The following is a 25941-nucleotide window of genomic DNA, read 5'->3' on the forward strand; positions in this document are numbered from 1 at the left end:
TTAATTTCAATACTTTCCCTTTCCACATAAAATAACTAGGATTTATACCATTATATAAACATAACTCTAAAGTTAACTTTGAGTAACTACTTTTTTGGTCAGATTATTTTTGAACAATTATATCCTTAAAAAAAATTTAAAAAAATTGAAATTTACTTCATCATTATAGTGAATTAAAGAATTAACTATCTATTTTAGTTGAACACTATTCTAAAATATATAAATTGAATATTGAAAGTGAAATCTATACCATTTATATAAATGCAACTTTAGATTTAGATTTAATGCATTTAATTATCGTCACTCTTTGTTTAGAGCATCTCCAATAATAATATCACTTTGAGTATCATACATTACTAACAAGTGGTCTCTACAATATCATGTAATACTTATGCAACTCATACATATTTTGCTCCAATGGTGATACCATTTTGGGTATCATATATTATTAACAAGTGATCATTTGTATATATTTTTTTTTAACTTAAATTAATGATAGGGTACCTTACCTTAAATAAGGTATAATGTCATCAATTTTGATATTCTCCATGTCATGTCATAGAACTCCAATGATAAAAAAAAAAAAAGGTACGAATCATTAACCTATGAAAATCTCTTTGATACTCTTATTGGAGATGCTACTAGACATTCAACTGAACAAATTTATCCTCACTAACTCAAATTTTTTTTAATTTAAATTTAAAATCTACTCCATTATTTTAGAGAATTCAAAAACTAACTACCTCTTTTACTTTTAAATATTATTCTATTTTACAAATTTTTCCTTAACAACATAATAGTTTTCTTCAAACTCTAAGTTAAATATAAAAACATATACGTATCAATATTGAAAATTAAATTTAAATAAGTTTAAATAACACATTATAAAATAGAAACAAACAAATTAAGATAGGGGATTGAATACTTTAGCAAAATTAAAATAGGAGGTATTTTATGGATGTGGCTTTAACATTTATGAAGACTATGTATTGGCCCAGGCCCATATTAGTGAATGGGGTTGGTGCGCGTTTGTCTTCTCTTCGCTCGTGCAATCTCTCTATCTATCTTCCCACGCGATCTGTGATTGTCACAAAACGAGCGAGATAATGTATTCGCGGTTTAGAACCGTCGCCGGAAACCTAAAATGCACCACCAAACACTTCTATTCATCTTCCACCACCAGCACCACAACAACCACCGCAGCTCCGACTGAATTCCCACAGAATCTTGCCGGACTTCGTGCTCGGCTGGCGACGGAGTCTCCGTCTCTGTCGGACTTCATTTCAATGAAATCGGAAAGCGCGTATTCTGTTGAGGTTGGGACGAAGAAGAAACCGCTTCCTAAACCGAAATGGATGAAGGAATCGATTCCTGGTGGTGAGAAGTATGTGCAGATTAAGAAAAAGCTCCGTGAATTGAAGCTTCATACGGTTTGTGAGGAGGCAAAGTGCCCTAATTTGGGAGAGTGTTGGTCTGGTGGTGAAACTGGTACTGCCACTGCTACTATCATGATTCTTGGTGATACTTGTACTCGAGGTTGCAGGTTATACACCAATCAATTTTTCCCCTTTCTTTTTATAATGTTTTTTAGTACAATTTTAGCAATTTAATGGTTTTTTAGTATTCAATGTGGTGAATTATTTGTGAATTAAGGAGATTATTAGTCTACTAAGTTTGGTAGTGTAGCTTTATTATAGAAATTAAACTATTAAGCAGGATGCACGACACTGACACATAGACACCGGTGATAATTTAAGAACATTAAAGTGATAGTGTGTAACAATATTTGTCAATATCAAACACCGTCACGTGTTGGACATAGGATACACCCTTAATCTGAAATGTTGGTGCTATACTAACTTACTAAGTATATTTGAATTGATTCACGAGTTGAACTGCAAAAATGGCATGTAGTATGGACGTGTGCACTGTAATGAATGGATATAGGCCTTAGAGATTAAAAAAGGCCCAAGGTGCATTAGTTAATTGTAGGTGATTATTCATGTTCTAGAATGATCTAGAATAATGATGAGTCATTGGTTAGTTTGTTACCTATATATAATGACATTGGATGCATGTAATAATCAAGCAAAATGAATGAATGAATGAAGTTAGTTATTTTAGCTTAGTGTAGTTTGTTAGTAGTTTTTAGAAATTATCTCTTCAAGTTATGAACATCTAAAAAGTTGTTCATAACATGCACGCACACATATCCTGGGAAATGCAGAAATTGTTTGTAATGATGAGTTGAAATGAGGGGCTCCATTTTTCATCATGTAGCTAAGCATGTAGTAGTAGTACATATGAGAAAATTCTCATGTTTGTTACAAGTTTAAATGGAATTATTATTCCTATGTATAAAGGATTCCCATGGAAAAAATAACTTTCACATTCCAATGAAAATATTTCTGATGTGTAGAGAAATAAATTCTCATGAAAGTATATACTTTTTATTTAATTTGTATAAGTACCTTGTTGGAAATGTTGTAAAGGCTTGCCTACGCAATTTTTTTATAAAAAATATCCAGGATTATGATCTCATTGTTATATTCATACTCATAGTCACTGGAATGTTATTGTCTTTTTTTTTTTGTAGACATAGGAATGTTATTGTCGGTAATGAATTTACATGACTTGAAAGGGAAAGTCTGTTTAGTTACTCCTAAAACCTGTTGAAGTTGTATGTGGATATATTTTAATTTTTCTTAACCACTTCAATAAAATGAATTTATGTTATTTTTCAGATTTTGCAATGTTAAGACATCAAGGACTCCTCCACCACCTGACCCTGACGAGCCAACCAATGTGGCTGAGGCAATTGCATCGTGGGGTTTGGATTATGTGGTTATAACAAGTGTTGACCGTGATGATTTACCTGATCAGGGGAGTGGTCATTTTACTGAGACAGTGCAGAAGCTGAAGGTACTGAAGCCTAGCATGCTGATTGAAGCCTTGGGTATGCATTTTAACGTGGTCATTTGTGTGAAAATGTTCTTCTATGATATCTAATACTAATTGTAATCCACAACCAAGCCTTATTTTGCTAGGTCGGCACAGGTTATTTTTAAAATAAATGAGCATCTGTATGGTTTTCAGTTAGAGCTACTGGATCATGAATGTGAATTGGGGGGGGGAGGGGGGGGGGGGGGGCTATCTTTTGAGTTTCTTTTTCAACTAGAGCAATTTAATAGAGAGGTGAATTAGCTGGTACCTAAAATGCAAATTCCCTATGCTGGTACCTAAAGTGCAAATTCCCTATGCAGTTTCTGTGGATGAATTTCTCATACATTGCTGTTTACTACTATTGAACTGCCACTGTTTAACAGTATGGCTTTTAATCATAATTAAAGAAGAAATCGTGTTTATTGGGATTTGAGCATAAAATATAAAATATTGGTTTTACATATTTTCATTATCGGGTTATATTAAGGGGACTTTGCATATAATTTCTCCATTTGACAATTGTTGCACTAATTTTGTTGCAACAGTTCCCGATTTTCGAGGAAATGCTGAATGTGTAGAGAAGGTTTCCAAATCAGGACTAGATGTCTTTGCACATAATATCGAGACAGTTGAAGAGCTTCAGAGTGCTGTCCGGGATCACCGGGCTAATTTTAAGCAGTCTTTGGATGTTCTGATGATGGCCAAGGATTTTGCCCCTGCCGGAACCCTCACTAAGACTTCGATAATGTTAGGTTGTGGGGAAACACCTGACCAGATTGTGAAGACAATGGAAAAGGTGAGAGCAGCTGGTGTTGATGTGATGACATTTGGTCAGTATATGAGACCCTCAAAGCGCCATATGCCAGTATCAGAATATATTACGCCTGAGGCCTTTGAGAAGTATCAGACTCTTGGCATGGAAATGGTATGTCTACAGCATTTATTCCTGTTATTCTGATTACTTGTACTTTAGTTACTGTAGATGAAAGGGATGTATTTTGCTTAATGAGAAATAATTACTATTAGCATCCAAAGCTGGTATCATAGTTTTGCAAATTGGATCTTCTTTTTTCTCTCCTTCCCTCTCCTAACTCTCTATCTCTCTCTTAATCCTATTCTCTCTCTTGATTATATTATTATTTTTTTAATGAGGACAGAGAATGAAATTAAGAGAGAGAGAGAGAGAGAGAGAGAGAGAGAGTTAGGAGAGGGAGGGAGAGAAAAGAGAAGGAGAGGATCCAAATCCATAGTTTGGTCGTAAGCATAATTTCAGTCAGCATTTAATAAAATCTCGTGGTGGTGGTGGTTTACAATATTTGGTCCACTGACCACTGTACATAGAACATAAAACTTGCGTTTCTTGCTGGTATTTATAATTTTATATATGTTCCTCAAAAGTTGATGCAGATAAAGTCATTTCCAGCATCATTCTTGCATATTCAGTCTGTGTAAAATAAAATGTCTTGCTAATCCCTAGTAAACTTAGCCTTGTTTATCCCTTACTTTGTTGTTACTTTTTAGCACACCCTGGTGACCCTTCCTATAGAAATTTAATTGTAGCAGTGTAGCACTGTAGATGACATTCTATACCCATGCTAGTGTAATCATGGCATGCGTCTCTCTTTTTAATTGTTGCATCATGTTGAATTTTGGAAAAGCTCTAATATATTAAAAGCTGCTTGTATTAGTAATCATAACTTGATCATGTGGTATGAATGGTGTATTAATTCTACTTTGTATGTGATAGGGATTTCGATATGTGGCATCTGGGCCCATGGTAAGGTCATCATACAAGGCAGGTGAATACTATATTAAATCCATGATTGACTCAGATCGGGCTGCATCTTCTCAAAGCTGAGTACCTGTTGATCATTTTTCCCCCTTCATTTTTTGTTATTTACACATTACTAATGTGCATTATGTATAAGAAGAGGCACATGCTTACTTCATTCTGTTGATGTCCATGCCCATACCACTTGTAATCTATCATTAAAATGGTATTAAACGGGCTAATGCTGTCTACAACATCCCCCTCCCTACCACCAACACACAAGCATCACCGAGTGGGTAAATTTATTTGGAAAATTCCATTTAAAGGTTGTGAAATCTATGTTCTCATCTACCTGTCCTGAACTTTTGCTCTCTTTAACCCGTGCAATTTTTACTTACTATTCTACCTACGAAAAGTATTTAGTTTGAGGCTTTGAAACTATTATGAGAAATCATGTACAAACTGTTGATTTTATATGGTTTAATTGAGGTGTTTATTTCACAAGTGCTGCTGAACTTGTGTTTATTTGCTTAGAAATTTAAAGTTTATAGTGAATTTGGGACTACTATCGATGTGGCAGGCAGCAAGATCATATATATGATTATGGTGCCAACTTGTCCCAAAGCCATGTTTAATGTTACCGTTACAATCATTAGACAGTACCCTTGTTGAGCTGTGAGGTATTCCTTTTGGGGTGGGACTTATGGCAGGCTGGTTAGTGTCTGTCATTCAACAAACTGTGGGGGCTGGTGATGCTGAGACATACTCGAAAGCTTGATTACTTGAGTGATTCTTTTTAGGCTATGATACATTCCTCAAGGATATAATATTTGATAAAAATGTGGAAAGTTTGGTTTTGGTGGTCCATTTGTACTATGGGTCTGCTGAGTGTATCTTGGGACATTATATGTTATGGTAGAATCCTAGGTGGGGTAAATTTTGGTGAGGCTGAAGTCTTGCATGCGAATCATAATTGAACTTACTGCTGCTCCTGGGCATTGGTGTTGAAATATTCACTTGGTTTACAGAGTCCTGTTTGGGTAAATAGTTTAATAAAATGCTTGGAACATAAATGCTTACAATAAGTGCTTATGTATAAACTATTTGTGTGTTTGGTTTAGCGGTGACTAGAATTGAGTTTGACATAATTGATTTCAGTTAAAAATGAGTTGGTCAGAATTGATTTATGTTTGGATACATTATCTACAACATCCCCCTCCCTACCACCAACACACAAGAATTGATTTTAGTTAATGTTGTTTGGTAATTTGAAATTAAAATTGCTTTTAAATGTGGAAATTACCAAAAAGGTATACAATATCAAGATAAATATGGAATGAGCACACACATTCATTTTATCTAAAAAAATTTCAATATAGATAATTATTTTAATTTATATTGCAATATTAAAAAAAAATTGGTACAAATTGCAATATTAAATTTAATAATAAATTTTCTGTAAAAAAAATTAATAATAAAATTGTATATAGATTAGTTAAAAAAATCAATAAAAGACATGTAGTATGTAAAATGGTACAGTAAAAAACTTTTACAATAATTCCCAAAAAAAAGTTATTGTGACACTAATTATAATTGGCAAATTTTTATTTGACTGACTGTAATTGAAGTTAACTACATGTTTTTAGAAATCAATTTTAAAATCAGAACATGGGTATAATTAGAGGGTAGTGTGGGGAATATACAATATCCACTGACATTGGATTTATAAAATCAATACGGAAAAACGTAGAAGTTACACTTTTTTGCTTCTCTTAAACTCAATTCTGAAACATAAAATCAATTTCACTTTATAAAGTCAAACAACATGCTAGCTGATAAAATCACATTCTTAATGACCAAACGTGCGTTTAAACATTTCTAACCCTCAACCAAACATACACTATTTCTATAGGAAAAAAAATAGTCAATCTATTTTTTTTTTTATAAACTATCAGGTTAACCTTCTATAATTGACAATTCAAAAGCTATGCATCTTTTTCATTTTTTATTTTCCTCTGCTTTACACTGTTAATCTCTTTAGCATGACATTGACAACCTTGTCCAACATGTTTAACTTTTGAATCTTCTTTTCCAATTTCTTGCATACACTTTCAGAATTCCCTTTTGAATTCTTTTTCCATTTCTTGCATAAAATTTAAAAATTCTCTTTTGAATTCATCTTTTCCATCTTTTGTAAAATATAAGAATGATTGCAACGGGTAATAGAACTACAAGTATATTCATGTGAGTTTAGTTCAGTTGATAGAGACATAATATTTTATATGTAGAAATTAGAATTCGATCTCCGGACAATCCACTTATGTACTTTAAAATGTAGAATTTTAGTCACTAGGCTACTTAACAAAGACAAAGAAAACAGTACGAGATGATATCTTTTCTAGTAATGAATACAATATTAATCTAGTTTACATAAAGTAACGAAAGTAAAAGTAAATTTGAATCTAGAATGATGAAATAATAATAAGAGAAAGATAGGTATTACGATATGTGACGAGAGATTTTCTCTTAATTGTTTGAATAATCTTATTGCATTTTTATTTTGTTACAATCACTTTTAACAAACTGAGTTCGGTTAGTCTAGTGTTGTTGATTTAAAACTTTGAAGTGTGCTATTCTCAATATCATAAAACATCAAGTTAATGTTCTGTTAACATCGAGGTGTCTGTAATATTTTACAATTCATGTTTATTAATTTTTTTTGTACACCTTAGTTTTTACTTTTTATATTTAATCATTATCATATTTTTGTTCCCTTATAATTAACATCAAAACAAAGAGTTTCTAAAATATTCTCTAAATTTTCAAATGATATAATTAACTATTGAACACAATGTTTGACATCACGAAAAAAAAAGTTGATAACATTTAAAAATAAAATTTAGCATGTGGTAGATCAACAGAGGTTACAATGATTTTTACTTTTTAGATAGATTATATACATCAATACTCCTTTTAGTCCTAGTATAAGAATATTTTTTTACTTTTTAGATAGATTATATACATCAATGTTTCAAATTTCGATAAATCTAAAAATCATTTTTTCTTGTACAGAGTATTAAAAATCATTTTTTAGAGGGAGTATAACTTAAGGAAATGGATTCAGAGCAGTCAGCCTTGATGCAGTCAAGCTGCAGTCAGCTGCTGCGAACTGTTTGATGAAAATCGGACAGCTCAGATCTTAGTGCAGTTTCAGTTTTTTAAAATATAAATATTTTAACTTTAAAATCTGAACCGTCTGATTGTAATCGGACGGGTGTGATCTATTTGACTGCATGCAGTCACAGTCATCTGATTGTAATCGGACGGGTGTGATCCATTTGACTGCATGCAGTCACAGTCTATTTGACTGTACCCAAGTTCAAATCTCGCAAGTGATGTGAGAGTATATTTGATGAGTAAAATATGATCACCTAGTGTTATTTGAATTCAAATCCGTGTGTTATTGAACACAATCTTTATTAATTGTACTCATCTTCATTAATTAACCATTAACTAACGAAACAATATGTATTTTTGAATGGTATCAATTCATTTCTTTTCTATGAAAGCCTTATAACTTTCTTGTGAGACCCATTACCTAACTTAACTTTTTTTCTTTAAAAGAAATGTAAGTCTAATACATTATCAAATGAATTAGGTTACAATTTACATACACAAACTTAAGATTATATACTGATTGTATTGTATTTCTTCATCAATAGCAATATCAAAATCAAAGCTATTTAAACAGATCCAACATAATCTTGGTTCATGCTCCCTCAATCTTATATTCACCTCATTAGTTCTCTCCATGTTGCTCCTTTTACTCTCCACTTCACTTCACTTCTATAACCAAATTAGCCATGCAATTTCCAACACAACCTTCTTTCAAATACCACTAAACCATTGCATCTCCTAAAATTAATCTCTAATCTTTTCAATCTTCATAATTTCCTCCAAATGGGTTGTTGTATTAGCACACCAAAAGATGACCAAAATACCCTCAAAACCCAACAAAATGCCACCCAAGAACCAAAATGCATAGCTCCACCACCACAACCAAAATCACCACCACTAATTGTTGAAGAGGAGTTTGTGAAAGAGATTCTATTTGAAACAGAAACACCCATTTCTAAACCTCAACAAGTTCCAATTTTGACACAAGAAACAAAGACCCAAATGCAAAATATGGAAATTACAAAAGACCCCATCATGAACAAACCATTGGAGGAACCTTCAGAAGAAGTTTCTATCATTTCAGAAACATGCAGTGTAGGTGAAAGCTACTCCACCACCACCACCACCACCACAGTGCCGGAAACAAGAGAAGACGAAGTTACAAGTAAGAGAAGAATCAGAGAGGGAAGTCGGAACCGGAATCGAAATCGGAATCATTCCGATGGATCAAGGAAGCGTTCTTATGCTGGTGAGAGGAGTAGAATTGGAGGGAGAGAGCAACGGCGGTCCAAATCTCCGGCGAGGGTACCGGAGATTCCACCGGAGAAGAAAGTGGTGGTGGGTTCACGGTTAGATCGCCGGAGGGAATTTTCCGATAAGGTCCGCCGTGACTCCGGCGAGGGTATCCGCCGGCGATCGAGGTCGCCGTCGTGTCAGAAAACGGTTGGTAGTAGTAATACTTGTCGGAGTGAGCTCCGGCAGATGGATAGAGCCGGCCGGAGGTTTCCGCCGCCGGGTAAGTGTGAGAATGAGGAGGTTGTTGTGGAGAGAAACGACGGCGTTTTAATGGAGGAGTCAATTATGAATCCGCATGTTTCTTTGGAGTGTTTTATTTTTCTGTAGATTTCAGAAGCACACGTTTGATTTTTAAGGTTTTGTTTTGTACTAGAAGCGATTTTCACATGGACATGTTTTTTTGTACGTGCGGTTTCACATGTTATGTTTGGATGAGGTTTGCCAAATTTACATTGTTTTGACTTTTGAGTTGAGTGTTCATCTTGTGTTGTGAGTCTTTTCCTCACTAAATTGCTTGTGTAAATACTTATGATAATCTTGAAAAATGTTTATTTTTCCTCCTTTTTTTATTGGAGAATGTTTTTTTTAAGACTATTGGAGAATGTTAACTTGTGCGTTTTGAATTGCTTGTCTTGTTTACCTTATGCTTCTTTGAGAGTTGCAATTCTATCTATTTAATTGTGGAGAAATATACACATGAAGTAGATAAATAGAGATGAGTGTGTTTGAGACACATAACTTGTAACTCAATTGGTAAATCTTGAACCGTTAGGTTTAGTATATATGGTGTCTTGAGTTCGAGCACATATCGAATTACCATTTAATTCATTCCTTGATTAAAAGCAAAGTGAATAGTTAAATATCCTCATGAAATTACAAAAATTGTCAAATATTTTTGTGAAATTTTTTAAATGTCAAATATTTTTATGAAATTGTGTTTTGTCTGTCAAACTACCCCCTACTCTGTTAACTTCTTTAGTAGTAAATATGGACGTTAACTATATACGTAGCATTAAGGGGAATAATTGACTAAAATTTGCAAGGGAGGGGGGAGAGAAAGAGGGAGAGAGTTGGAGAGCGGGAGATATAATGTGAGAGAAAAATAAATTTGAAATATTAAATCATATAAATTTTGAGATTTAAACCTTGGTTTATAGAGAATTTGAACTCTCATTTCTAACCGATTAAACTAGACAAATATATGTAAATATTATATCATATGATTAATTTATAGTTAAATTAAATTTTTTGAGGGTTTTTTTTACCTAAAAAGTTTAAGGCTAAAGGGTTGTTTGACTTTCGACCAACATAAATATAAGGCAAAATTACACTACAAATCCTTTATCTTATTTTTTTGTAACACTTTGGTCCTTTATCTTTTTTTTGTAACACTTTGGTCCTTTATCTTTTATTTGTAACACTTTAGTCATTTATTTTTTTTATTTGTAACATTTTAGTCCTTTTTTTGTAACAGTTTGGTCCTTTATCTTATTTTATTTGTAACACTTTGGTCCTTTATTTTTTATAAATAAATAAGATACGGATCAAAGTGTTACGAAAAAAAGAGATAAAGGACCAAATTGTTACAAAAAAAAGATAAAGGACCAAAGTGTTACAAAAAAATAAGATAAAGGACCTGTAGTGTAATTTTGCCTAAATATAATTATGTGGCTTCATTAGTTGATTTTTATTAGTAATATTTTTCCTGATTATTAATTTTATTTAAATTTTAAACAATTTTAGTGTCGTGAACTTGTTCTCTTCTTCCTCAATGAACAGAACACATCAATCACCACGGTCCACGATCGGCACCCTACTTCCATCCAGTTGAGAGTTGAGACAGCAGAGTTCCCACGTAAGATGTTATTTGTACTTCCCATTTTCACACTCACACCCTTGGTACTATTTATTTATATAACACCAAATTTTTGATTGATTTCGCGAACCCATAAATTCTCTACTGTGGAACCTTCTTCCTCTTTTTACTCTCTACAATAAAACAGAAAAAACAACAACAAAAAAAACATTATCCCCTTGTGTTGGGTTAGTTTTACACGACACAAACAAAATTAACATAATTTCTGTCATGTCAGTTGCTTCTCTTTGCACCCTACCAACCCCCCTTATTCCCTTCTCCAAACCTCACAACTCCGTACCTCGCTTTTCTTCTTCTCAAACCAAAAAACGATGTCGTCTAATCAGGTTCGTTGCAGAGGATAGGGAAACACTTCCGGTGGTGTCAAAAGACACAAATGTCCTTGACACTTCTTCGCCTTCCAAGGATAACACAGAGGTTGTTCGTGATACTGATGATGATATCCTCATCAGCCGTGCCATCAATGCCACCATTGTTCTTGGATTTGGGGCTTTTGCTGTTACCAAATTGCTCACCATTGATCATGATTACTGGCATGTTAGTTTCTTCTATTTTATATCCAAAGTTCCATTCTTTTTTCATTTCTAAGCTAAATGGCTAACTACTTTTTTAAATTGAAAAACATATTATTTGGACCCTTTATTTATTAATTGTGTAGTTGTGCCCAATGAGATTGAGGGCATGTTTGAATTGATTTATTTGAGCTTATCTAGTGAAATAAAATAAGCACTTGTGAGATTCTTTGGAAGAACTTATACATACAACTTTTTTTTTTGGGGTCAAATAGTCTAGTGGTCAGACTTTCACCCTTTAAGCGGAATAGATGGAGAATCTCGACCAACTGAGCTATGCTCATGGGACCCCTTATAGAGACAACTTATGACATGTCTATAAAGTGTTTTCGTATTTTCAAGCTCTTCAAGTTAGTTTATGAAAACAACTTATAGCTTATATGGACTAACGGAAGCAGTTCAACTTTATTTTATCTTTTGTTATAGAAATAGTTTATACATAAGCGCTTGTATGATACATGATTATTATATAAGCACTTAATTGAGTTGTCTATCCAACCAAGACCAGAATATGCGATGATCCTATTCTACCAATAGAAAAAGAAGTTTTTTCTTAACATATTGCTCGATTTTTAGTTCATGGCTTTGTGTTTCTTAATTTGGCTTTAACCTGACATGATCTTTATAGTTAAACATGATACCTCCTAAACAATATAATAGTAGAGACAAATGGGAAGATGGTTGAATTGAATCTAGTACATTCTCTGCATCATATACGGAAGAAGTTTAAAACTGATTAGGGTCTTGTAACTCAGGGTTGGACACTTTATGAGATACTGAGGTATGTGCCTGAACACAACTGGATTGCCTATGAGCAATCTCTGAAAGCAAATCCAGTTTTAGCTAAAATGGCAATAAGTGGAGTTGTATACTCAATTGGAGATTGGATTGCTCAGGTATGTTTTTGAATTTGACTTGGAAAAATTATGAAAGTGCTCATGTTTACATGGTTTTTTTATCAACTCCTGATAAGCTATAACCAAAATATTCAGTGTTATGAAGGAAAGCCTATTTTTGAGTTTGATCGGGCGCGGCTATTCAGATCAGGTCTTGTTGGTTTTACTCTCCATGGATCTCTTTCTCACTATTACTACCAACTATGTGAGGTGATTATTGAACATCTTTGGTTTGGAACTATTAGATTAAATTTCTGTCAATGGCTAAAATTGTTTGCATTGTTTCACAGACTCTTTTTCCTTTCCAACAATGGTGGGTTGTCCCTGCTAAAGTTGCTTTTGATCAAACTGTGTGGTCAGCTATTTGGAACAGCATCTACTTTGTGGTTTTGGGTTTGTTGCGTTTCGACTCTTTGCCTAACATATATGGTGAACTCAAGTCAACATTTGTGCCCATGCTTACCGTAAGAACATATTTGTTTCTTACAGCTTGTTTGGATTGACTTATTTAGACTTAACTATTGACATAAACACTTGTAAGACTGTTTGAGAGAGCTTATGGAAACAACTAATGACATGTCTATAAGCTGCTTCAGCTTATTTCCATAAGCTCTCCAGGATAGCTTATGAAAACAGCTTATTGCTTATATGAAAATAGTTTGACTTGAGCTTATATGAAAACAGCTTATAGCTAGCTTATATGAAACATCTTATAGCTTATATATATGATAAGCGGTTATGCTATATACATGCCTAATTAAGCTGTTAACTGTAATAACTTGCCTCTATGTTCACATAGCCTTAATTTCATTGTAATGTTGTGGAGAAACTTCAAAATAATGTTGCAATTTTTCCCTTACTATAGGTAATAATAATAATAATAATAATAAAGTAAAAGGAGATAATTGATGAATGAAAGGGGTTAGAAAGGAATTCTATATACAGCTGACAATTCAAAGATGAACAATAGTCCGATGAAAATATGAATAAATAAACTATGTATAATGTTCTTATACAGACAATTGTTTAATTAGCAATTTTTCTTAAGTTTAGAAGACTAAAATTTAGCTCTAATATGCTTCACAGGCAGGTTGGAAGCTTTGGCCTTTTGCACATCTGATTACTTATGGCGTGGTTCCTGTTGAACAAAGGCTTCTTTGGGTGGACTGTATTGAGCTCATTTGGGTCACAATACTTTCAACGTAAGTTCTCTAGGCTTATTCGTCCTATGGATTTTTGAGTTCATCGAGTCATTAGTTTGGTTCTTACACTTAATATGGATCAACAGTTGCACACTATATAAATAGCATAAATTTGTCTTGCATATAATCATTGAAAATTTGGAAACAAGATTCTATTCTTTACACAATCTTGTTTTGTTTTTAGATATTCAAATGAGAAATCAGAATCTCGAAAATCTGAGGAAGTGTCAGAAACAGGGTCATCTACTTCAAGCCAGAATTCTAAGGTAAGAAGACTTGTATTATTCTTCTTGCATGTTAAGGTTCCATAGGGTCCACAAATTTTAACAGTAATGGTAATTCAGACTTGTGTCTACATCTGTAAAGCACCGATACATACACGGACACCGAACACAAAACCAACACGTTGACACCTATAAAAATTTGAGAAAATGATTAATTGAATGTAACCACATGTGTCGTATTCAACAAAGACACATGAAACATGGGACACATATTCGTTAAGAAGTGTCAGTGTTGCATATGTATACATACCTATCAATCATCCAAATCGAAACACACGACAGAAACTTCTTATGCTCTAGTTAGACGAGTCTTCCATCAATCATGACATATATTGATTGTTGAGCTAACGATTTCTGTTTTTTTTTCCGTCTATTATTTGTTTGTACAAGCAGGAATAAAACAAGTAAAAGTATGGGGAAAAAACTATATAGGTTCATGGAAGTTACAAGAGTCATCAACCTTGGAAAAGCATTTGATGGCTTGGCTTAAAATTTGAAGAATCTCAATTGAAGGTCCAATGCAAATACTGAATAACCATAGAAAACAATGATGAGAATTATACAGATATACAATTATACTGGTTGTGCATCCTTCAGCAATGAACTATTAAGGTTGAAGTGATATGATATGATATGAGGCATAGATTATTGTGTATAGGTAAACACATTAAAGAAAGTTAAATTATGTTGTTATACACATAACACATATACAATTCATGTAATCAATATATACTTACACATTATTTTTATAGTTTTATTATTCTCTTTTTTCTTTAATTTAAATTTTCTGCAGGGATTACAACAAGAATAATAAATATTAACCATTATTTTAAAAAGATGTTGTGGTTAATTAATAGTAATATTTGTTTTGACAAAAATAATAGTAATATTTAAAATTAGTTAATCGTATTCAATACACTTTGTCATTTTTATTTTGGCCAGAGGTTGAACATGTGATTCGCACAGAGGTTAACAAAATTATTTGGAACAACTTCGCTTCATTGAAAGTGTCTTTATTTGTTTGGAGATTATTATCTAATAGAATTCCTACAAGAGATAATTTGAATGTAGCTTTTACCAAAATATCACAAGTTAATTATAGAATTATAGAACTATTATTGTTTCAAAAAAAAAAATTATAGAACTATTATTATTATAATCCAAAGCACAAATCTGGAATAAATTATGAGCATGATTTCTAAAAAAAGCGCGATGGAGATAATCTCTTATAAATAAATTCCAAAACAACGTTCTAGTATTCCGTTTCTTTGGCGCCCGTAGGCATAGCTATTGCAATTCCCACGGGTGACCGCATCGGTGAAGATCGAATCCAAACCCTTCCTTTGTTCTCTACAATGGTGAAGAACGAAGACCTCAACGAATCCGTTGTGGTGACCAGAAAAAGGAATCATGGATCAACTCAATTCTTTGTTTTCGTTGATTATTTTTTCATCCTCATGTTCTTGGGATTCCTCTGTTTCATCATTTTCGAGATTCTTCAAATTTGATTCATCAATTTTGAACAACATTTTCTTTGTTCTAAATTAGGTATTGTTCCCATTTATATTTTGTTTTATTTAATTAATCGCGCTTAATAAGATTTTTTTTCTCTAATGCATGCTTCTAATTGTTGTTATTAATCACCAAGATGAAAAATTTGAGTTAGTTTAGTGTAATTGGAATGAGATCAACCTCATTAATCATATTATGCTGTTGTGTTAATGTGAGGATTCTTTGTCCCTTTGGGGCATTGTTTATCTGCTTTAAATGTTTAACTCTAATTTTAATTCATTTATTTTTTTGTTGCTGGCAAGTACTGCTTTTTATTTTATTTGTCAAAGTTATTGGCACATATTTTTTCTATAGTGCGCCCAAGTTGCGGGGATATCTTACAATTTAGTCCTATAGGGGGCCTAAAGGTCTAAGTCGAACACGGGTTCTTCTGAATGATTAGGATTTTGGTGGAGCTCATTAACCACTTGAGAGTTAGTTTATATTTTATAACCTTTTAGCATGTTTGCTTGCATTTTGATTTTTCGTTGTAATATTTTGTTCATTTGGTCTATACCATTAAAAAAATTCTTGATTTCCAATCAACCATCTCAGTATCCATTAATTTGTTAAATATATATTTTGATAATTGAATCCCTTAGTACTTACTTGACAGGCCAAGTATTGAATATCCATGTTTAGAAAGATGGTAATGCCATTGAGGAAAATAATAAAAAATTTCTCAGTACTTTTTAATTCTTTTATGTTTCTGGAAGACACTGTTTTCTTGTAGGATTGGTACGTACAGGTCGTATACGTTCACAGCCAAATAGTAAGATTTAGTTAGTTAGGTAATTAGAACATAAGGCATGTTGAATATAAATAGAGAGTTGAGATTAGAGAATGATGATCTTATTACTTGTGCAATTGTGCAGATTTGGGGCCTTTTTGGCATTGGGAGAGTCTAGAGTCTCTCAAATTATTTGTACTAATTATCAGTTAATAATAACAATTTGGTACAGTTCGGTTTTTTGTATAGCTAATTCCATTTCAGTTTAAAACCACAAAACCGGTGCACTGAATCTTTATAGAGTTCGGTTCGGGACGAACCATTGATGTTCAGTTTTACCGTACTGTTGTACAGTTCAGTTTCCTTTCTAAACCAAACCAGGAACAATGCTATATTTGAGAGACTCTAAACTCTCCTAATGTCAAAAATAATACAATCATCATTCTCTAATTTCTACTTTCTATGTATTTATAGGTAACCTGCCTTATTTACTAACTAACTAACTAACTCTTATTAGGCTATGAAGTATGAACATAGCATAGGCTCCTCAGACGTGTATCTACCTATCAATATTAAAAGAAAATAAAGTCTGTTACATACTAATCTAGGACTTTTACTGTAATTCTGGGATTTTCCCTATTTCCTCTAGTAACACCAGTTGGTTTCTATTAAGTACTATATTCAATATGACATTATCAGCCTTAGGAGTTGGTATGTAGGTGTCTTTGCTGGTACTTTGCTTTATATAAGCTTGTAATATCTTTTGTCACAAGTTATATATTTTTTCTTTTTTGTCTACAATTTTCCTCAACTTAAAACTAGCATTTCTTTTAATTTGCTTTTTCTTACATCCCTTTCTTTTGGCAGGATACTTCTGCGACATAGCTAGGCTTCCATTACAGGTCTAATTCAAAGCTTGAAGGTAGTGGCAACCGGCAAGTGTCATATTTGATCAGACCCTAAATGTAATACTTGAATTTATCAATTTTCTGTGTTGAGAAAGTTTTGCTCTGGAATCCCAAAATTTTCACCATTCATCTTGTGTGTTACATTTGATCTTTTGTTATCATATCCATTTCCGACATTAATAATTTCATTACATTTATGCTTGACAATGATAAAAAAGGATAACAGATAAAATCCAGATCAAAATACATTGCTGAAACTAAATTAACAGTGAATATCAGAGAAAATTTCCTTTGTTTTTCGTTAACTATTTAGTTACTCAACTCGAAATACCTTTGTATTGGAATGGACTTGGGAGATGAAAACTGTAAGTGTTTTTATTTACTGTTTTTGTTTCTGGTTGGTTGTTTGGGGTGGGGGTAGAGGAGATGAATACCATAAATTAACAACTATGTTGCATGTGAAACTTGTAGTAGTTTGGTGTGGTTGCTTGCATATTGATGGCACACCAACTTTGCATTTATGTGCAGCACTTGTTTTGTTCATTATGATATATAATATGAGGAGAGGGGAATGTTTGGATTTGTTCATATATGTGAATTAATGAGTTATAAAGTGTGAAATTCAAGAGTTACTTTCTCTCTGCAATACTGAAATCTCAACCTCATGATTGACATACACTCTTAAACACACTCTTTATGATGGTGGTTCATTTCCTAACATGTCAATATATTACTTAAAATGTGATAAATTTAGGATACAATTAAATTAACCTTTAAAAAACAAATCAATCATGAAAAAACTAAGTAGACTTGGCCTTTTAAAAATTAAGTGTAAAATGAACTTAAATTGAGTAGGAGCATTCAAGTTCAAACTTACATTGAAACAATCTTTGGTCATACTTTATTTATCTGAATTTTAAATTACAAGAGCCCATTTTCTAATAAAGGTTAAGCTTTTATTTTTTTAATTTTATGAAAAATACATTTGAGTGTGTGTCAAAAAACATTAGTTGATTGATATTTTCCTAGAATGACAATTTTGAGCCAATAAAATCAACCATAGCAAAGTCCATGAAAGAGTTAGATCTATATTGGGTGTATTGACTATTGCAAATGCACCCAAAAACATGTGACCTCTTAGTCACAAGGTAGCAATTACAGCTGTTGTACCAAGACTTTCCTTCTACAGGATAAGAACCATTATAGGTCATCTCCTATGTTGCCCGGGTACGGTACCCGGTACCGGTACGGGGTACGTTATTTTTAGAAAAATTAAGGTACGGGTACGTCCCTATAATTTTTTTTAAATATAATTATATATATCAAATAATATAGTTATATTGTTAAAACAAATAATTAAACATAAAAAAGATCACACCACACTTTAAATGTAATTTAAATTGTTCGAAACATCAAAATATGAAATTAAAAACCAATTAGCTCAAAAAGAGTCAATTATTTCCCTCTTCATCATCACTAAAAAGAGTGACCTCTAGTTCACCGCGAGTAAGACTAGCAATTTCAAGAATATCAACTATATATTAAATAAATCTCATTCATCTCTACGAATATCAACTATATATTATAAACAAATAAAAATCGTAAATCTTCCTATAAAAAGAAAACTAATAATAAAAGAAAAAGGAGAAAAAAAAATCGTGTTTTTTTGGATTGGTGTACCACGCGCGTACCACAGGTGTACCACGCGTGTACCCATTGCAAAAAACAAACAAAAAAATTAGGTACGGCGTCGGTACGTACCGGGGGAGTACCATACGCGTACCGGTACCCGGTACGTACCCGGTACCGGTACTCGGTCTAAAATGGAGTACCCATGCAACATTGGTCATCTCTCATTTCCAAAAAATATATTTCATTACTTACACTTGTGACCTAATGTTCACATGGTAGTAACTACTAGCTAGCAACTCCATTAATTGTTGCACCAACAAGACTCTATTTGATTTAATTTATTACAAGTCAAATATAACATGTATGCCATTTGAAACCTTATCCCTACATTGACTTCTAGGACAGTGAGGAAAATATTACCTTACCAATTTGAGTAACATTATTGCAAATAGAAAATATTCAGTATGAGTCAATGATCATAATTTTAAACACTTACTTTTACAATTGAAATTGTAAGAGTAAATTTAATTATGAGGGTTACACACATACATTATCTTAAAATAAGGAAATAACACAATGGCTCTGCATATCATGTAACTGATAGTATACACTGAGCACTTATTCATGGATGCAAAGCAAAGTTGATAGGTACTTAAATTAGTCAAAGGAATAATAAGGTTTCATTAGAAACTAGGCTTAATTAGTTTAATAATGTATGATGGTTCATAATTGAGCAAATTCAAGGATGAACTGTTGCTGGAAGTGGAACTGCGCCACCGCTGCCAGGATTTGGAACCTCGACACCAGGATTTGGAACAAAGGTGTCGTCACCACCTGGAACATAGCTTCCACCAGCTGGTGCTAATCCTGGTCCTGATTCTGCGCCGGAGCCATTTGGTGGAGTTTGAGGTGTATAACCAAACCAAGGTGGCAACATTCGCCCGAAGCCTGGAATCCCGTCAAAATGGAAAAACCACTGAGGCTCTTTCTTATCATTGGTGTTTGAGTTTTTCGGAATAATATTGCGTGCTTGGCAAGTAGTGTTAAGCAGCATATTGTTGATGAGAATAAGTGCAATGAAAATGGAAGCTTTGTTAGCCATTTTATCACAAGTCTTTTGAATATTGAAATAGGTTTTTGTGTTTGAAACTATAAGGGAGCGACTGAGTATTATATAGTTCCATATTCTGTTGAGTTTGGTGTCAAATTTTACGGTGAGTTAATTGTGTCTTGCACAATGGAACTAACATGGCATTGAGCCTCTCATTTGTTGGTTGATATTTTGTAGCTCAGTGAATTGCAGTACATTGCATTCTTTAAATGGTAAGTGTCATTTTGGCCTCACTTTTATTACATGCTATCTGTGGAAGAATGTTACCAATAGTTATAGCGGCCACTAAATGAAGCTTTCACATGGCTCAGTCATGTTTAACTATCTGAAGAAAACTATGAATTGCTTCTAGCTTCATTCTTAATGTCGGTCGCATTTTTTGCAGCTGAATGTTATTAATGCATGGCAGTTTGGCGGACATATTTATTGTTTCGTTGACCTTAATTAATCGTCGTTTACTACAAGTAATTAACCAAATAAAAAAATAATCCTTCATGAATTCATTGTGTTGATATAGGCATTACAACAAAGAGTTCGAACTGAATAAACAGATTTCAAGAGTTAGGCTTTTCTTCAGAAAATCTAGGAAGTTGTACCAGTGAGTTTACTCGGGTGACACCTTCTAGAGCTAACCAGTTTTGATCTTCAGCTGTTGATGTTCCATCTTCAACATCAACAGATTCTCCTCCTACACATTTCTCAATTTCTTCTGAGGATCTAACAGTGTAGTTCCTTCGCAAAGATGGCTCGGACTTTTGACCTTCGTCCAACTCAACTGGATTACTCAAATCGTTGTTATTCTGGATGGTTGCGGAAGAATAGCATTGTTCATCACAATCAGATTCTTCTGAGTTGATTTTCCCATCCAAAAATAGGCACACAACAGCACAGTCGTCCATTTTTGAAGTCGGATATTTATGTTTCCACTCTCGTGCGGCAGATTCCACTATAACCCTCGCTGCTGATGATCGATTCGGTGCTGATGATACTATCTCCACCACCTCTTCATTGCTCAAAACATCCCAGATCTGCACAAACACCAAAAGATGATACAAGGTTTGAGACGTAACATTAAACTTCTAAAAAGTGTCATTGTTCATTACTGATCTAAAAATTTGCCTCTGCTAATTACATGTCTTATTTCACTTTTCACAACATGACTTAATTATTTAAACAATTTCTGAAATAGAAAAAACAAACAAACTGAACAATCAAATAAACAGTAGATGTGAAATTGAAATTTCTTACCCCGTCCGAGGCAAGAACAATGAACTGGTCTTTGTCTGTGAGAAGCCGGTGCGTAAATTCAGGTATAGAAATGACACCATACTCCTTCAAGCAAAAATCTCCGAATGCTCTAGCCATTGCTAATCCTGGTGCATCATCATAAGGTAACCACACCCTAGGAACTTCTGGTTCATCTTCCAATGCAAATACCCTACCTTTGCACTTCTTAATTCTTTCTGCTTCTCCTATAAGAGTATTCACATCAAAATTTGAAAAGTTAACAACAAGCTAAAAAACATGAACAGAAGGGGTCAATGATGATTTCATTAGACTTACTTGGCAAATCAGGTTTCAAATCAACGGTCAGCTGAATCGCCACCATCGAGTCATTGCTATCCTTAGATCCCATGATTGCTCTTGAATCACCAATATTTCCCATGAACAAATTTGAACCCTGAAAAAGCGAAGAAATTAACGGTTCAAGGATAATCTTGTAAACTGGACCAATTTGTACTCTCTAAATCTTGAGCTTGATTAATAGAAAGATACTGCAACCGCACAACAAGAAACAAAACGAAGAGGATGATAGATGCCGATCTTTAAGCTACCTGTTTCACTATAGTCACAGATGTACTTCCACTACAGAAACAATCCAAATTTGCATGGGACTTCAGCTCTTTATCCATAGCTTTGTATGCCTTCATGAAAGCTTCTCTCCACATAGTACTCATCTCCTCCTCAGCAGAGAAATCGTTCTCCGCCTCTCCACTTTCCGGCTTTATTTCCTTTTTGAAACTAGCTTTACTTCGTCTTGACTCAGATGAATCCAAAAATGAAAGCAATTTTATCGGTAAGGCATCCCTAACTTTGCGCGCGACAAGGTGACCATACGGACCATGGCCATCAAATACACCACAAAAGATCGCATCTTCTGCTACGAAATCCTATAGAAAACAAAGATCAAAATTCAAAACTAGTATGTCAATTTCAAAAATTAACCAAGATTTCAAGTTCTTCATTCAATGAGAATCAAATATCATCAAGTCAACCATAACATGAACATACTTACTTCCCATACAATCATGGCATCCTGATTAACACCCTTTCGACCTTGCTGTGTAAATATACAAGAAGACCGGCTCTTCCCGTTACTGAATATTCTGTTTGGTAAGGAAGTTAACTTTTGCAAAGAGACAACATGATCAGAGAATGTTCTCCTCCCTTTCTTTTGACCACACAATCCGATTTCTAGACAAGACGAAGACCCCGCGTCATCAGTACTTCTACTACTTGTCGATAAACAGCACCCCATTTTCTCAGTTCCAGAATGAATAAGAACACACTAGATGAATATCATGCTATCTTCTTCCTTATTTTTTGTACTATAGATCTCAGTTGAAACTCTGAGATTCCAAGTTTAGTCAATTGAGTAAACAATCCTGATTCCAAATTTGCAAAGATCCTCTCACTACAAAAACTATTAGACAATTCACACCACCTTGTTGCTGTTGGAAACTACTAGCATCTTTTTTAGTCGGTCAAATGCGCAATTTGCCGGATGCTATATAAATGGATAACGAAACCGGCTGAACAAGAAAAAGACAGATGAATTTAATATTTAATATATATGATCTGCAAGAATCAAGCCTTTGTTAAAATGTAAACTAATAATACAAGATAATAAAAGACTCAATTATATGAAATATAAAAATCTTAACATGTGAACATGAAATAGAATATACTAAAAATTTGTCTGATTATTTGTCTTTCCCTAGAATTCACATTGACCTCATCGAAATCAAGAGTTTGAGTTAATTAAATTAAATCAAATCCGGTAACTGTGCAGTAAAACATTGAAGAAAACAAAGTCAGAACATAAAACTATAGATCTTTATGGAATCCAATATCAAATGAAAACTTTTTTAAGCACTTATTTTTTGTAAGCAAGAAGGTAGCAAAAAATAATGATAATTCATGAGAACTAGAGAAGAGAGAAAGTGAAAAAATCAAAAGAAGAAAAAAGACAGAAAAGTTGTGATATGATATGATGAACTGAGAATGAAAGAGGTGTGAGACAAAGAGCATTTGTAAGATCAATCAAGTATATGTTACGTAATGATCATACTAACTAACAAGAAAAAGAAAACAACAAATTTGTAATAGTACAATAATAAATGAGTGACAAAAATATTAAATAAGATAAGGATCAAAATCAAAGAAAAAAACAAAAAATAATAATAACAATATATAAGATAAGATCAAGTGTAAAAAAAAAAAAGTGATCATGTCAAATGAATGAAAATGTTTATGACACTCTTCAAGTTAGTGAAAGTTTTAATACATTGAGAAGAAAATGAGTTTAAGACATGAATGAACATGTTATGTTATGTACTATGTTGAATAGAAGAAAACAAGGATATGAATGATGGTTCAAAAGTGGAAAAATTAAGGTGAAGATGGAGTAGTAGAAGTAGAAGTACATTGATTTCAGCACCTTTGTTGAAGTTGTGAGAATGATAGCAGAAAGACATAAAAGTGATAGAAAAAAGAGTCAAATGAGGTGTTTTTGTGTGGAAGAAGAAGGAAATGGTGTGAAATTATTAATTGCAAAAGCAGAGAGACAGCAGAGAATGAGAAAGACAGGAGTAAAGGCGAAAAAATAAATAAAAGAAAACTAATTAATATATTTGTTGAGTATGGCTCATAGGCATTAAGACGAGGTTCGGAGCGGCCCAAGAGCTGAGCTAGCATAGCGAAGCAAAGATGTATCCACCACTTGGGAAACTCCGTTATCAAACTTCTTGTGTGTTTATTATTGTTTGCGTTTATTTGTTCTTATTCTCTTTTGTTACTAATAGTTTCAATAATATTATCGGACAAATACATCTTACGGTCCTTTAAATTAGGGAATGTTTGCAACAAGTTAGTCATTTAAATTTTATTTAACTAATGGGTTGTTTTTTTTGACAATAACTAATGGGTTGTTGAAGTTATAAAACTTTTACATTAGTACATTTTTTTTTCCTACCAATTCGGTTAAATGGTAGTTATGTAGCTTTAATATGAATGTGGCATATTCAAATTTACTGCTCTCAGAATTTTGAGTCCTAAACAGTTTTTAGACATGAAATTAATGGATTACTTAATTTATAATGTTTTTCATGAGTTTGTTTATGTCAAATTAAATTTGAATTTGGTAAGGAGAAGAATTGAAGAAGGAAAAGAATTGGCCATAATTGATCATATTTGTGTCCTAAACACTTTTTAGACATGTCACCTCAAATACTAAGGGGTCACGTAAACACTTTTTAATGACATTTGATCGGAAAAAAGGTGCTAGTGCAATTTTATTTATTTAAAGGATTAATTAGTTAAAAATTCAATTAAATAACTTATTACAAACATTTAATATTTTACCTATATATATTATCAAATACGATGATTTTTTTTATGTGTAACATGTAGAAAATAGAAAACTAACTTAGAAATACAGATAAATATCTATCTATTTTTAATGTTTAAATAACAGAGGTGTTGAATAGGGTGTATTTGATTTTACACAAAGATTGTGAAATTATATATAGTGATTCATTTTTTTTTTATAATTATAACCTACTATAATATATGAAAACCTATTATGAATAATCAATCTCTCACATATGGAGCCATTAAAAAAAAGAAAATGTCCCAATGACCTTAACTCGGTTGGTAAGAACATCACACTATATGCGCAAGAGCCTTTAAGGTGGATTTTCTAGCCACTAGACTACTTGAAAAAAAAAAAAAAAAACTCTCACATATGGAAAGTAAAGTAGGATGAAAAAGGAAAGTGAACGTGTTTATGAATTATGATAGATAGGTATCGTTTGACCTGACTTTTTTTCCTCTTATTTAGAGCTTATGCAAATAACTTATGCAATTTTTATATATTATTATAAGTTTGTCAAGGTAGTTTATAAAATTACAATTTTCACTAGTATGAACTTATAAAATAATATAAAACTTAATTTATATTGCATAAGTTATTTGCATAAGTTCAAAAAAAGTTAGGGCAAACAGACACATAGTATCAAATAATCAAAATACTCTTTGAAACAGCATTATGTTGCAGATCTGTCACATTAAGAGAGTCACACACTTATCATGATTTTGAGTTGAGTCACTCTTTTTCCTTATCATGATTTTGTTTCTGTCTTTCTTCTTATTTTAATCTTTGCACTTCTTTCCATTGGATACTATAATTGCTTTTCATTATTATAATTTATGTAAGTGTCTTTCTATTTAAATTCAATAGAAATGTACTTATTTGTTAGTCCATTTCTATATTTTAGTTAAATTTATAGTGTATAAGTGAGATAAATTTTATACTATGTATAAGTTTATTCATTTTTTTATTGGATCAAATGTAAATGATACGATTTATCGATCAAATAGAAAAAAATTGTGTATAATGCAAGACTATAGTTTATTATGCATATTAAACAAAACATTATATTTATCGTAGTTCTTTCATCTATGAATTACATGTACCCTTTTGCTAAATTGTCTAAAATAATTGATCAATGCATAGCTGTGGCTTCTCTAATGTGCACAAACAAATTTGTCTTACACTATAAATAAATATATAAATAAATGATGTTTACTATTAGATCAATAAATTACAGATTTTTTTTGGGAACAATTATTACATTATATTTTATTTGATCTAATAATATAATTTATTTGATCAAGATAATTGGCTAGTTGGATTTTCAGGTTTTATTAG

The 25941-nt window shown here is 32.7% G+C and overlaps 5 protein-coding genes across 7 annotated transcripts; 3 read left to right on the top strand and 2 right to left on the bottom strand.

Moving 5' to 3' along the window:
- The first annotated feature begins 960 nt into the window (after nt 1-960).
- LOC123898940 (lipoyl synthase 2, mitochondrial) lies at nt 961-5218 on the top strand. The gene is made up of 4 exons (XM_045949985.1): nt 961-1543; nt 2745-2956; nt 3489-3868; nt 4691-5218. Exons 1-4 carry the CDS (start codon nt 1107-1109, stop codon nt 4799-4801), a joined length of 1140 nt encoding a protein of 379 aa, XP_045805941.1. The 5' UTR covers nt 961-1106; the 3' UTR covers nt 4802-5218.
- A 3456-nt stretch (nt 5219-8674) lies between these two features.
- LOC123896558 lies at nt 8675-9514 on the top strand. Its single transcript, XM_045946932.1, has one exon. The coding sequence runs from the start codon at nt 8675-8677 to the stop codon at nt 9512-9514; it is 840 nt and encodes a 279-aa protein (XP_045802888.1).
- Nucleotides 9515-11032: 1518 nt separating this feature from the next.
- On the top strand, nt 11033-14777 carry LOC123899955 (protein SYM1-like). Its single transcript, XM_045951228.1, has 7 exons — nt 11033-11600; nt 12391-12531; nt 12628-12741; nt 12822-12995; nt 13618-13733; nt 13918-13999; nt 14411-14777. Exons 1-7 carry the CDS (start codon nt 11274-11276, stop codon nt 14414-14416), a joined length of 960 nt encoding a protein of 319 aa, XP_045807184.1. The 5' UTR covers nt 11033-11273; the 3' UTR covers nt 14417-14777.
- Nucleotides 14778-19467: 4690 nt separating this feature from the next.
- On the bottom strand, nt 19468-19940 carry LOC123893756 (putative cell wall protein). Its single transcript, XM_045943554.1, has one exon. It carries the CDS (start codon nt 19938-19940, stop codon nt 19578-19580), a length of 363 nt encoding a protein of 120 aa, XP_045799510.1. The 3' UTR covers nt 19468-19577.
- Nucleotides 19941-20417: 477 nt separating this feature from the next.
- Nucleotides 20418-23829, bottom strand: LOC123897740 (probable protein phosphatase 2C 52). Of its 3 annotated transcripts, none has more exons than XM_045948487.1 (6): nt 23657-23829; nt 22246-22762; nt 21785-22120; nt 21513-21630; nt 21198-21421; nt 20418-20977 (listed from the first exon to the last, which is right to left on the bottom strand). In XM_045948487.1, the coding sequence occupies exons 2-6, from the start codon at nt 22486-22488 to the stop codon at nt 20504-20506; spliced, it is 1395 nt and encodes a 464-aa protein (XP_045804443.1). In that variant the 5' UTR covers nt 22489-22762; nt 23657-23829; the 3' UTR covers nt 20418-20503. The 3 variants fall into 3 exon arrangements, with proteins under 3 accessions (XP_045804443.1, XP_045804440.1, XP_045804442.1); XM_045948484.1 differs by having other exon boundaries at nt 23671-23795; XM_045948486.1 differs by having other exon boundaries at nt 22246-23829.
- Nucleotides 23830-25941: the final 2112 nt, after the last annotated feature.

This window comes from Trifolium pratense, linkage group LG7 (assembly GCF_020283565.1).
Source record: "Trifolium pratense cultivar HEN17-A07 linkage group LG7, ARS_RC_1.1, whole genome shotgun sequence".
In the NCBI taxonomy this organism is placed as follows: domain Eukaryota; kingdom Viridiplantae; phylum Streptophyta; class Magnoliopsida; order Fabales; family Fabaceae; genus Trifolium; species Trifolium pratense.

Excerpts from the sequence above, each read along its gene's own strand:
- LOC123898940 (XM_045949985.1), top strand. The coding sequence starts at position 1,107 with ATGTATTCGCGGTTTAGAACCGTCGCCGGAAACCTAAAATGCACCACC. Across the intron at positions 2,957-3,488 it reads CATGCTGATTGAAGCCTTGG|TTCCCGATTTTCGAGGAAAT; the intron begins GTATGCATTTTA and ends TTGTTGCAACAG. Across the intron at positions 3,869-4,690 it reads AGACTCTTGGCATGGAAATG|GGATTTCGATATGTGGCATC; the intron begins GTATGTCTACAG and ends TGTATGTGATAG.
- LOC123896558 (XM_045946932.1), top strand. The coding sequence starts at position 8,675 with ATGGGTTGTTGTATTAGCACACCAAAAGATGACCAAAATACCCTCAAA.
- LOC123899955 (XM_045951228.1), top strand. The coding sequence starts at position 11,274 with ATGTCAGTTGCTTCTCTTTGCACCCTACCAACCCCCCTTATTCCCTTC. Across the intron at positions 12,532-12,627 it reads TTGGAGATTGGATTGCTCAG|TGTTATGAAGGAAAGCCTAT; the intron begins GTATGTTTTTGA and ends CAAAATATTCAG. Across the intron at positions 12,742-12,821 it reads ATTACTACCAACTATGTGAG|ACTCTTTTTCCTTTCCAACA; the intron begins GTGATTATTGAA and ends ATTGTTTCACAG.
- LOC123893756 (XM_045943554.1), bottom strand. The coding sequence starts at position 19,940 with ATGGCTAACAAAGCTTCCATTTTCATTGCACTTATTCTCATCAACAAT.
- LOC123897740 (XM_045948487.1), bottom strand. The coding sequence starts at position 22,488 with ATGGGGTGCTGTTTATCGACAAGTAGTAGAAGTACTGATGACGCGGGG. Across the intron at positions 21,631-21,784 it reads CTGTGACTATAGTGAAACAG|GGTTCAAATTTGTTCATGGG; the intron begins GTAGCTTAAAGA and ends TCGCTTTTTCAG. Across the intron at positions 20,978-21,197 it reads TTGTTCTTGCCTCGGACGGG|ATCTGGGATGTTTTGAGCAA; the intron begins GTAAGAAATTTC and ends GTGTTTGTGCAG.